At 40.0% G+C, this 13,680-nt stretch overlaps 1 protein-coding gene and 1 long non-coding RNA gene across 3 annotated transcripts in view; one reads left to right on the forward strand and one right to left on the reverse strand.

Moving 5' to 3' along the window:
* The window catches only part of LOC132684177 (uncharacterized), a 406,296-nt gene that overhangs the window by 331,424 nt on the left and 61,192 nt on the right, over window positions 1-13,680 (forward strand). The gene's annotated exons all lie outside the window — the stretch shown is intronic.
* The window catches only part of LOC132684179 (uncharacterized), a 46,299-nt gene that overhangs the window by 27,178 nt on the left and 5,441 nt on the right, over window positions 1-13,680 (reverse strand). Inside the window, exon 2 of the mRNA XM_081796547.1 lies at window positions 432-682. Within this exon, the coding sequence (XP_081652673.1) occupies window positions 432-682 (251 nt within the window). The remainder of the gene's footprint in view (window positions 1-431; window positions 683-13,680) is intronic.

Raw genomic sequence — 13,680 nt, forward strand, 5'->3', positions numbered from 1 at the left:
CAAGTAGAGTAAAGTAGCTTTAGTGTGTGTCTTTGTAATAGCTACAGAGATAACTTGGCTTTTCTTTTTTATCTTTCCTCGTATTTTACTCCCAGGTTTGCTAGGTACTGTTTCTTAGCAACATGATTTTGGAAGAAACAAGGTTCTTTCAAGCTGGCACTGCAACCTGAAGATGCTCTTTCCGATGACCTCTATATTCCCTAAGAAGCTTCTGAGATTCTCTATTTCTCACTCGAGTCTTTTGAGTTATTCTGTCTCCATGATTCAAGCATATGTCAACCTTTCTACATGCTTTTCTCCAGCTCCTGCTCTTAATTAGACCTAAGATTTCTTATCCTAGCTTTGCTAGCTTTGCCTTTTGGTATCTGCTTTTGTCAATTTACTCCTCCTTTTTATCTCTCTCCTCATTATATATCCATCTTAATACTAACCTGTACATTAGGAGACGCTCCTGCATGAATCTTTTGTGGTTCTGCATATTTTGTGACTGACAAGATTCTGTTCTAGATGATCTTTTCGAGGATGTATATAGCAAACAGCCTTGGAAAATCGAGATAATATCTTGGTCCAGAGAAGAGGGCAGGTTTGTAAAGATAATGTCTTCCTCCAGGGTAAATGTTGGATGGGTTTGCTTGCAGACCACTATAAAAGACTGGAGTCTCCTAAGCTCAGGCTTCCTCAGCTGTGACAAAAACAAACAAACAAACAAAGCCCAACTGTGCCACTTCACAGCATTCTTCTATGCATACCTGTGTTACCCTTGGAGGTCTTAGAGGACATGGGGAACTGGCACAAACAAGAATCCCATGCTACCTGATGTGCTATAAGTAATAAAATCTTTTGTCTCTCACCCAGAAGTCCCATGTCTTCTGCCAGTATCCATAAAACTATAGCAGGTAATTTTTTAGCTTACAAGTTGAGCAAAATCTTGGACCCTTCATAGTTCGTAACATATACCACCTTCTATAGAATTAAAATTTAAATTATGATATATAATTTATCATGAATTAGTACCTATAAGTATCCATGTTTACATGTATTACATAAGATACCACTTCCTTTTAAAATGGTATTAAATCAATACAACCACAACACACACAAACACAATTATCATTGTATCCCCAAATATTTAGTGTAGTTCCTCACTTTTTTCTTTTTTTTTTAATGTTTATTATTTATTTTTTGAGAGGGAAACAGAGACAGAGTGTGAGTGGGGGAGGGGCAGAGAGAGAGAGGGAGACACAGAATCTGAAGCAGGCTCCAGGATCTGAGCTGTTAACACAGAGCCCAATGCAGGGCTCGAGATCATGACCTGAGCTGAAGTCAGATGCTCAACTGACAGAGCCACCCAGGCACTCCTTCCTCACTTTTATAAAAGGTCTATTGAATGATTGAATGAAATGAAAACTGGGGAAAGAATTATACATTTTGCTATAGAATTTATCAACCCATTTATACTACTGAGCTGCTCAACAGAATGGAGGAAAGCCAGCATTGACTTCAGGCCTCCAAAACAGCAATCCAAATTTAGTAGCTATCTCCCAGAAGTGGATGCGTTAGTTTTATTAAGAATGTATGGAGGGGGGCGCCTGGGTGGCGCAGTTGGTTGAGCATCTGACTTTGGCTCAGGTCATGATCTCACAGCTCCTGAGCTCGAGCCCCGCGTCAGGCTCTGTGCTGACAGCTCGGAGCCTGGAGCCTGCTTCAGATTCTGTGCCCCCCTCTCTCTCTGCCCCAACCCACTTGCATTCTGTCTCTGTCTCTCTCAAAAATAAATAAACATTAAAAAAAAAAAAGAATGTATGCAGGTATCTCATCTCTACCTATCAAGAATAGGGTTGGGAATTTGTCCTTCTCAGTGAATGTTTTTAACTGCCAAGCCCTGACTACACTATCAACTATACACTATAAGCATTGATTCTTGAGTACCTCATTAAAAAAAATTTTTTTGAGCACCAATTCTTTGTAAGGAAGTATTAGGCTTTTGGGGCTTAAACATGTAAACAGGCAAATTATAGTTCAAAAAGTAGTAAATGGTAGAATACAATTAAAAACTCCACAGAAGCAGAGAAAGGCAACCAATCCAAAAGAGAGGGGCAACCAAGCCTAAGGACTGAGGAAGGGGGTATGTACAATACCACTATTTATATCCTTAAAAAAATTTTTTTAATGTTTATTTTTGAGAGAGAGAGACAGAGTGAGCTGGGGAGGAGCAGAGAGAGACGGGGACACAGAATCCGAAGCAGGTTCCAGGCTCTGAGCCATCAGCACAGGGCTTGAACTCATGAGCTGCGAGATCGTGACCTGAACCGAACTTGGACGCTTAACCGACTGAGCCACCCAGGCGCCCCACCAATATTTATATCAAAACCTAACTTAGGGGCTGCATCTTTTATTTTACTTGTGGCTTCTTAGACCTTGATTTTACTGTATTGATGCAACCATCCATTCCTTTTTTCTCTGTCCTGATATCCCACTTTAGCCTTTCTTACCAACCTTTTGCTCCTGTAAAAAGTCCTTGATTTGGTTTTTATCCCTCATAGAATTTTATTTCAGGCTTCTTATTTTCATGTTCTGCTCTGGGTTTCCTGGTGTTAACCACACAGAGTCATCCCTGTTTGGTTCTAATGCAATCTGTGGTGGGCCGTCTATGTCTCTAAAAGCTCCTGGCATGTGTTCTAATGTTCAGACATGTTTAGGAAGTTCTACTCTAGGATCTTCTACAACTCTAGCAATTCTGAATTGAAATGGATTATGCATACCTTCAGCTTTTCTTTGTATCTGGTTTTTGCCCAGTTAGTTTCTTACTAACTTACTTTGACTCCCTTTCCTCCCACTCTGCATTTTGATTTTTCAGAGAATATAGGAGCTCTGGCTAGGACAGTATGTTGTTTTGATTAAGAGTTAACAATGTCGTTCTGAAGAAAGAAGTAGAATCCAGGTGTTTTTTGTCTCTATCAGTAGGACTTGCACAAAGTCTCACAAGGTATAGAAAATCATAAGCAGGATTTAATGCTAACCTCTGTCCATCTTAGACCCAGTGGAGAAGAAAAAGGATGTAGGGGGAGAGGGAATGAGAAAAGATTACAGCTTTCCACATCTCCTGGTAAAATAGCATAAATAGAAAGTGGAGAAAAGACGGAGTTGCCATGGCAGCCTGAAGCTCCCCACAGAAACCATGACCTTCCTTGTCCAACCACAGGAGGAAGAATACATTTCTGAATGAGTTCCAGCAGATACTATGGTGGCTTTGTGGACTAGGGGTATACCTCTGCTCCAGTGAGATAGCCAAGGTGGGACTCTGCTTATTTATGTAGCAAGCAGCACATTCCTACTGAGTATGATCAGACATCCAGTAGCTAGGATGCCCCATTAGAAGGAACCCACTGGGGTGCCTGGGTGGATCAGTCAGTTAAGCATCTGACTTTGGCACAGTGTATGAGTTTGAGCCTCGCATTGGGCTCTCTGCTGTCAGTGCAGAGCCTGCTTTGGATCCTCTGACTTCCGATCTCTCTACCCCTCCCCCACTCACTCTCTCTCTCTTTCCCTTTCAAAAATAAATAAACATTAAAAAAAGAAGAAATCCACCAATATATCAAAAATATGTAACTATAAGTCAGGCACACTCTTATATTTCAAACAAACATTTTTACATGTAAAGCCAAAGAGCAGAATTCTAATCATGTTGCAGCAATCAGATTTATATTTAAGTCTTTTAGCCTGCAAGCTAATTTAGGAGATAATCTAAAAACCAGAGAAAGTATTATTACGACATGGTATTTATTTGGGTATCCAGGTACTCTTAAAAGCACTGCCCTGAGGATTCCTTCCAATTAAAGTTTCTAGGGGCACCTGGGTGGCTCAGTCGGTTGAGCGTCCGACTTCGGCTCAGGTCATGATCTCGCAGTCTGTGAGTTCGAGCCCCGCATTGGGCTCTGTGCTGGCAGCTCAGAGCCTGGAGCCTGCTTTCGATTCTGTGTCTCCCTCTCTCTCTGCCCCTCCCCTGCTCATGCTCTGTCTCTCTCTCTGTCAAAAATAAATAAACATTAAAAAAAAAAAAGTTTCTAGTGGAGCACTGAGTAGGCTAAGTGTGTCCAGGGATCCCTATCTTCATGACACTGTAATCTGAGACCTGGGGGCTGCTGTTTGATCAACTGATCAACTAATACACTAACTGTCTATTTGATTCATTAATTTATTAAACATTGGTTGAATTCCTGAGATGTGCTAAGGAGTATGCTAACTGGTAAGGATATAGAGATAAATAATGAGGGAAAACCCACCATCTCAGGAAGTTTTAGATATAGATAAAAAGTTATTGTTTCAAAACATCGTGATAAGTGTTATAATTATCAAAGAAGTATATATATATATATATATATATATATATATATATATGCATAAGTAAGCATAATTATGCATAAAGGAGTGAATACCTCATCTCTGCTGGGAGTGAGGAGAGATTAGAGTCAGGAAAAAGTTATTGGTGGCTCAGCCCGATTTTGAAGGATTTAGTAAGAATTTCTCAATTATAAAATGTTGGAGAGGGTGCAACCAGCAGGGGTTACACAAGCTAAAGAAGTATGAAGATATACAATACAAATGATGCAGATAAGTAAAAAAAAAAAAAATACATGTATGGGAAGGAGACACTGGTGAGAAAGCAAAAGGCCAAATCAAGGGGGCTTTTGTCATCATGCTGAAGAATTGAGACATTATTCTGCATATTATGAGGGGAGGAGTGGTTAAAACCATAAAACTGTTGTCCTCAAGTGTGTGTGTGTGTGTGTGTGTGTGTGTGTTTCAGAAACCCTTCAAACACTGGGAGTGGGAAGTCATTGAGAGGCTCTGGTGTGATTGCCAACAGGGACACCAGTTAAGAAGTAATGCCTGAAACATGCAGAAAAATGAACCTGGGCCACTTTCTTACACCATAAACAAAAATAAACTCAAAATGGATGAAAGACCTAAATGTAAGACAGGAAACCATTAAAATCCTACAGGAAAAAACAGGCAACAACCCCTTTGACCTCAGCCATAGCAACTTCTTACTAGACATGTCTCCGGAGGCAAGGGAAACAAAAGAAAAAATGAACTATTAGGACCTCATCTCATCAAGATAAAAATTTCTGCACAGTGAAGGAAACAATCAACAAAACTAAAAGGCAACCGGCAGAATGGGAGAAGATATTTGCAAATGACATATCAGATAAAGAGCTAGAATCCAAAATCCATAAAGAACTTATCAAACTCAACACCAAAAAAAACCCCACAAATAATAATAATAATCCAGTGAGGAAATGGGTAAAAGTCATGAGCAGACACTTGTCCAAAGAAGACATTCAGATGGCTAACAGACACATGAAAAGATCCTCAACATCACTCATCATCAGGGAAATACAAATGAAAAACACAACAAGATATCACCTCACACCTGTCAGAATGGCTAAAATTAACAACTCAGGAAATAACATGTTGTCAAGGATGCTAAGAAAGGGGAACCCTTTTGTATTACTGGTGGGAATGCAAACTGGTGTAGCCACTCTGGAAAACAGAGAAATTTAGAAATTCCTCAAAAAAAAAAAAAAAATTAAAAATAGAGCTAACCTATGACCCAGCAATTACATTACCAGGTATTTATCCAAAGGATACAAAAATGCTGATTTGAAGGGACACGTGCACCTCAGTGTTTATAGCAACATTATCAACAATAGCTAAATTATGGAAAGAGTCCAAATGTCCATCGATTGATGAATGAATAAAGAAGAAGTGGTATACACACACACAAACACACACACACACACACACACACACACACACAATGGAATATTACTCAGTGATCAAAAAGAATGAAATCTTGCCATTTGCAACTCATGGATAGAACTAGAATGTATTAGCTAAGTGAAATAGATGAGTCAGAGAAAGATAAGTAGCATATGATTTCAATGATATATGGAATTTAAGAAATGAAACATGAACATAAGGGAAGGGAAAAAAATAAGATAAAGACAGAGGAAGGCAAACCATAAAAGGCTCTTAAATACACAGAACAAACTGAGGTTGCTGGTGGGGTGTTGGGTGGGAGATGGACTAAATGGGCAATGGGCATTAGGGAGGGCATTTGTTGGGATGAGCACTTGGTGTTATATGTAAATGACGAATCACTAAATTCTACTCCTGAAACCATTATTACACTCTATGTTAACTAACTTGAATTTTAAACAAAATTAAAAAGAAAAGTAATGGCTGATATAGTTATGACAGGTATCAGCAGTAAGACTTGGAGATATGAGAAGATATATTTTAGAAGTGATATGACAGGATGACAGTGTGACTGTGGAGATGTGGAAAGGAAGGGGTTTATGTTCTGGCTTGGGTACTTGGGTGAAGAAGTTCTTCACCAAAGCAGGGAGGATGGGGAGTTGGAGATGATGAGTTACGTTTAAATGGGGTGAGTTTGAAATGCATGTGGAACATCTAGAGAAAGATGTCTGATGGATAGTTCCATATGCAAAGAGTGATATACACTAATGATATAAATTTGGGACTTGTGGCTAAAAATTGAGTAGTTCATCAGATCTTTCATGGAGTATATTAAAGTTAATGATTAAATACAACATTCTTGACTGGTGTTTCTCAAGTTTTAGTGTGTTTATTTCAAACCCATGTTGAAGGATCAGCTGTAACATAATACAGGGATACTTAATATGATAAGGGAAAGAACTGAAGGAGAATTGGGATGTGTTACCTCAAACAAGAGGAAGGGGAATAGGAATCCAGCAAGATGTAACTACTCTGGAGGTCCAGTTTGCTCTGAGACTTTACAAATCAGATGTGAGGCTATGGACAGAATAACTGTCCACCACCATCTCTCATGCAGCATTTCAACTGCTTCCCTAAGAATGCACATCATCAGATCCACTCGTGGACTGTCATAGAGAGATTATGCTATTGCAGCTGTCCCCAACTTCATACTTCCAGATCTTCATGGACCCAATCCAGTTTTCCTGGATGTCTGTTCCAGTCTCTGTGAACACCTGTCATGATGCTTATTTCCTTTCAGTGAAGAAGTGGGAGAGATTCCCTTACAGTAAATTATTTAGGAAACAAAATATAGGGCCAGGAAGTTTAGACTATAGCTAGAAATGAATCTGGACTTTGGCGATCACAGATCTGGCTTCAAATTCCTGCCCTTACTAAGTATCAGCTTGGAAAAGTAACATGTCTGAGACAGTTTTCTTGTCTGTGAAATAGGGGTCATAATGCTACCTTTCTGAGGATAAAATGAAGTATCATGTAGAAAATGTCTAGGCACACTGGAGATGTGCAGTGATGTTGGCTCTTTTACCTATTTTAAGTGCTTTCTGAGAAGTGTTTTGCCTGAGTAAGGTGTGGTAGCTGCTTTAATGTAAGTAAACTCAGAAAACTGACTCCCCTATATAATCTTCACTGTAGGCTGAGTTCTGTTGGTTGCATGAGAAATTGACCAGTGGGAGGACCCTGGGAACTTCTTGGACCTTGTCTCCTCTGAGGGTTCCAAGGTTGAAACGAAAATTGAGAAAGAATCTGATCCCTTAGCCCCCCCCCCCCCCCACCCCGTTTCTACCTCATTTTATACATTCTCTGTCCGAATGCATTTTTGTCCTCTCCAGGTTCACATTAATATTTTGAAGGTCTCCTTTGTAGTGACTACACCTAGACTGCCATGCCTCCACCTAGAATCTGGTACTGAGGCTCATGGAGACCACTACACCCTCCTGGTTTCCATGGAGACCCTCCCGGACTCCCCTGGGCTAAGGGAAACCTGAGCATTTGTATTTAAAGGAGGGAAAGTGGGGGAAGGGATAGTAAAAGAGGAGGGGAGGAAACTGGAGTAAGGACTGTGGTGGTGGTGAGTCTGTGGGTGTTCAAGGACTCAAATAGGGAAATAGAAAAATCCCCGCACGAAGCCACCTCATGCTCTCAGGAGAAATCAAAAAGAAGGCAGCCGGAGGCAAAGAGGTGTTTATTCCATGCGTAAGAAGTATCTTCTATAGACTCATTTCTGATTTCAGGTTGTAAGGGACAGAATTAACACAGGCAACTGGGACACCTCTTTCCTTGTGGGGGGACTCCCAGCTGATAACGCTGCTCAGTTTCATTTCCAGGAAGGAGCGACTTATCCCTCAGCCCCAGTCTCAAGTCTTGTAGGTTCACTGCTGGCGTAGGAGGGGCCACACTTCTATGTGCCACTCTCCTCCTTTTCCTCTACACTGTCACTAAATGAAAGCTTTGGGATCTGGATTACCTGCTATTTATTGGCTGAATCCCTAGCAAAAGGTTGGGGGAGGAGGAGGAGGAGGTGGCTGGGCAGAATCTATGCTAAGATTGAATTGCACAAGGGTTCAGATGATGTCAGCTTTAATAAAGGTCTGACCTAGTGAATGTTAAATGTGGCTGAGTGATGAATCCTCAGAGGGGATCGATGGCAGAAACCTCTATGAAAGGACTATACTGCTTCGTTAAAATATTAAGCAGGTGGCTCTGCTGATCTCTGGCTGCAACTCCCAGAGCGCTGGTGGAATCTCAGCTTTCTGCTATAATCACTTGAACATTACTTACTGCCCTAGATAACTGTGGGTCACGTGGAGTTTGCTCCAAAAAAGGAAGTCTTTGAAAAAAGAAAAAGCCATTATAAGCCATCAGAGTGCCTGCCAGTCTTACAAAGAGAAACCGATTCAATTTAATAAACACTTTCTGAGGTCCACTATGAGCCAAGTGTGTGTAAAATGAGTGAAAATGTCTTTGCCTTCAAGGCGCATATGCTCTGACTGGGAAAGCAGATACACTCACAAATGACCAATAGGGACAAACAGCAGGTAATAAATACCATGGGAAATCCAAGAAAGGTGAAATTAATTATAATACAGGAAAGAAAAGAATAGTTTATGTTAGATGCTTCTGAGGTCTTGCATTTTACATTAGGTACACAACAGAGAAGCACAGGGAAAACTTCTGTAGGAATAGAATCGAAAAAGAAATTTTACAAATTGCTTGATTTAAAATGCCAATTCTGGGGGCGCCTGGGTGGCGCAGTCGGTTAAGCGTCCGACTTCAGCCAGGTCACGATCTCACGGTCCGTGAGTTCGAGCCCTGCGTCGGGCTCTGGGCTGATGGCTCGGAGCCTGGAGCCTGTTTCCGATTCTGTGTCTCCCTCTCTCTCTGTCCCTCCCCCGTTCATGCTCTGTCTCTCTCTGTCCCAAAAATAAAAAAATAAACGTTGAAAAAAAAAAATTAAAAAAAAAAATAAATAAAATGCCAATTCTGTAAAATTGTCTGTCAAGTGACATAGTGAACTGGTTTTCCATTTTTTTTTTTTTTTCTCTCTGACAAGTTATTTCTATTGCTGCAATTTATAAGGGACCTTGTATTGGTCTTAGCTTTGCTTGGCCTCTATTCCATCTTTACCACTCACTAAACCACAATGTTTTGGTATTAGAGGTTCAAGGTTTAATGGTTTCATTTTCAAATAGACCCAGGGACTAGAATTGTGAGAAAGGATGCTTGAAAAAGCCTGTGGGTTCAGGGTGAGTAAGAACTATATGAGCATGAAGGGCATCGAGAAACTTGTCTAGTTGAGATGGGACTGAGATGCAGCGGGTGTTGGTGCCAGTCAGAGCTGCTTTTCTGGCCTGAGTTTAGTGCATACTAGATAGCCATGAACCTTCTAATTTTCATTCCAAAATTAGGAAAAATTCAGGAATAAATTAAAGGGCAAAGAAGCCAAAGGCTAATTCTTGGCTTTAAGCCTTTGGATGGAAGATCTCAAGAGGTAATGGGATGAAAAAAGGGGAGAGAGAAAGAAAGTCATATGTGCTCAAACTGGTCATAGTTTTTGTGTCATTGAGATATTGGTTAGTAAGGGCTTATTTTCTAGGTCTTACTCTCAGTTGGTTAAGGAACATATCTATAATAAGAACATCTCATTGGAGTTTTGGCAATATAGTAGAGTATTAGCAATTTTTAGATAAAAAAAATAACAGCACTGAATGCCGAGAATCTACTTATTTTCATTCTTACTAGTTTTTCATTCTCAGTCACATGGTTTACCACAGAATCTTTTGACTCCTAGTTCACTTTAAGGCCATTCTGACAGCCTTCTGGATAATTGAATTAAAACTTTCTGGCTTCTTAAGTTCAAATAAACACCCACAGACACATGGGCACCTCATTCATCCAAATACAGTCAAATGTACTTCTATAGTTTTTAGTAGTAGTCAATATGGTATGACAGTTCCTAGAAACGAGCTTGGTAATTTAGGAAGTGCCCAGCTGACACCACTAATAGCTGGAAGCAGAGGCAGTGGAGGCAAAATAAAACCATAAAGGAGAAAATGAGACATAAATAATAGAAAAATGAAGAGGATAAAAAGGAAGTGGAAAAACAAGAGATTAAGGGGAAAAACGAAATAGAACAGGATGTCTTAAGCACTTAATGAATAGGTTAGGATCTTCCAGTTTAATCTCATCTTGATTTAAAGAGCCGGAAGTGTTCTGGTGATTATCCAGTCTATTCTGTTTCACTGCTGAGAAAACAGGAGTCAGGAGGAGATGAGTGACTGACTAATATCAGAGTTGATTGGAGATGAAGCCGAAGTTAGCACCTAGGTTTCCTGACTCTGGGTCCAGTGTTAGTTCTGTTACATCATTTCTTACACTTGTAAAGGCTAACTGAATCCAAAATTCCTTTGAAATTTAAATACTTTGCCATACTTCCTTGAACTGCTAACAACCTGTTTCACATTTATATTTTTGCTTTACAGCTTGCAAATTGCTTTATCTTATTTAACCTTTGTACCAATTCTATGAGAAGTAAATAGCAGCTATAAAACGACCCACATGGGATTTATCTAATTTTGATTTATGATATATTTTTCCCTCAAATACTTTCCCAGCTCTTATTTGTGGAGTACTGCAGTAAAGTAAAAAAACAAACAAACAAACAAACAAACAAACAAAAAAACTTATTATTCCTACTCTTCTCTACCATATCACCAAGGAACTCACTGTGCTTAAAGGAAATGAAACATAGAAATAGGAGGATGGGCAGTCTGATGATAAAGATGAGCTAGAAGGAAGTAATGATGTGGACAGAAAAAAGAATTTACAGAAGTAGATGCAATGGATGATAGCAGTTAAATCTTCTGATGTTCTAGACATGTATGATGGGGAAGCACTACCTTTAGTTGCTTCTGTAATAGTGATCCTTAGTATTTCAAGAAAGTTCTCTTTGAAGCTGATGGATTCAGTTCCCAGAAGGAGACCTAGGACTGATGTTGGGGAACAGGAGCACCCCCTCCCCACCATGAACTGCACTCTCGGAGGCCCAGCCACCCAAGGCAGGATGGTTTCAATCACTCCTGCCATCCAGTCATCGCTGACACTACTTGGCAGCCAGCCTGCCTCTAATGGAATGTGTCCTGCAACTGGGAATTAGGTCATCAGTAATTCACTTAATAGCATTTTATGAGCTGGGCTCTGACACAAGAGAGTGATCTGGTCTTACCAGCAGGAGCTTTCCTTGATGTGAGAGGAAGGAGACAGGAAAATATACCATCCTGAATAATCAGACACTATATTCATTTCCAGAAAGCAATGGGTGAGGGTAAGAAAACTGAGTGTTTCTTCAGACTTTCTATTTGATCAGGCTAGCTACATGATCTTAGGTAAGTTACCTCTCATTTCCAGACTTCGGTTCCCCTAAGATTTCATCCAGCTCTAACATCGTATACTTTTGACTCTGGGGCACTCTCATGGAAGTTAGAAAATGGGGAATTTGTCAGGTCGCCCCTTTTCCCCCACCTCCCTGATGATGCTCTCTGGAAAGGAAGATGGATGCCCCTACTCTCTGCCACTAGCATGCTGCAAAAAGAAAACCCCTGATTTGTAGAGTTTGCTAATTTTCATGGTGTATTCCCAACATGGCTGATTCCAGGCTATCAGTGATTTAACAAAATTTAGCAAAATTTCTGAAAATCCTACAATTGGCTCTCATGAGCTGATATGAGCCACTCCAGCACACCACTGGTGCTCCCCCAAGTAGAAAGAGATGCCTCAGTGAATAGCCTCTTGTGCATAGACACAACTGGATTGTCCACACACCAAATATGAAGCATATATATCCTTGCTTTGGTTTCACCCACAACTTCTCTTTGATTCTATTCTAGCTGCTATTCTTAATCTGTCTGAAGTCCTCTCAGAAATATGTTGAGAATTCTTATTAGAAAAATATCCATACTTATACTCTCATTTCTTCTACCACAGGTTCAGGGAGTCATTTGACTTTTATTTTTTTCTTGACCTCTAGCACCCTATATCCGTCTTGTTGAAAAACCCAATATGTATCTTATGAATTGTTCAAAAGGTTCACTGCTATACAGGGCTTAGAAGTTGACGAAAAAAATCACTAGAGTCTTTCCTCCTTGTCACTTGATGCTAGAAAAGGGTCCTAAAATTTTAGTGCACAAAATCTCCCAGTTCTAAGAAAATCAGGGTGATTGGGGCTGAAAACAGCACCTGGAATGGTAATGGATAAAATGATGAGTCACTTTCTTTGATCTCTTCAATTGAATAGAGTTTAGATAATATTCAATTAACAAGTATCTTCTGAGCATTTACTACTAGGACTCAGCACTGCAAAGTATCATAAAATAAAAGAAAGTATAAGTTACCATACCAGCCTTCAGTTTATACTCTGGTTGGGGAGATAAGATTAACATGCTCAAATTAATGAAAATCAATTAAAAACATTTTATAATCAAGTGCTTAATGATGTGGCACAAATTCTAAATGTAGCAGGAATATAGAGGAAAGTAAAATTACTCAAAGAAAACATTATCCAAGAAAATTTAATGACTGGCAATGGAGCTTCAGCTGCCCTTGAGGTGAGGGTAGTGCTTAATATCAGTTAAAGGTACAGGATTATCTAGGTTGGGGGTATTCCATTTGAAAGGCTACTGGCAAAAAATGGGGAGTGGGTAGAAAAAGGAGGTGGTAGAATATGGAGAAAAAAGTGAAATCCCTGGCCTAAACTGGGTCATAGAGTGTGTGTCAGGGAAAGAGAAGGGATTGTTTACAAATGATATACATATACAAATGATCACATGTGATAGTACATTTCTGATCTGCAGCCTCTGCAACAACCAGTGCAGGAAGCCAAACCTCAGTCAGTCTCTGTGGCAGTCATTCCAGAAGATTCAGGACATGGTCAATGACTGCCAACATTCCTGATTTTTGTCTATTCACCCCCTACTTCCAATTCAGGACCAACAAGGGAGAAAGTCAAATATGCTCCCCAGACCAGTCACTCAGGATGCCCCACATTTAGTTTGTCCACCTCCAGCTCCCCTATATTAACAACCTCCAATTGGAACAGACCTGAAGTCTTCCCCTATTGTCACTATAAAGCTTTCCCACTCCCCTGCCTGCTTTTGAGTCTCTGCCGAATGTGAGTGATGAATTCCTTGCTATGTAGCATGGTCTGAATAAGTAACCTATTTGTTCTCATTTGTATGGTCTTTGTTTATTCCCACAGAGAGAAAAGAGCACACTATAATAGTTCTATCTCCTATTATTACATGGGGCTATATAATCATATATCTCTATTTATCATCTATCATCTATCTATCTATCTATCTTTCT

The sequence above is a fragment of the Panthera onca genome, chromosome C2, assembly GCF_046562875.1.
Source record: "Panthera onca isolate mPanOnc1 chromosome C2, mPanOnc1 haplotype 2, whole genome shotgun sequence".
Taxonomy (NCBI): Eukaryota; Metazoa; Chordata; class Mammalia; order Carnivora; family Felidae; genus Panthera; species Panthera onca.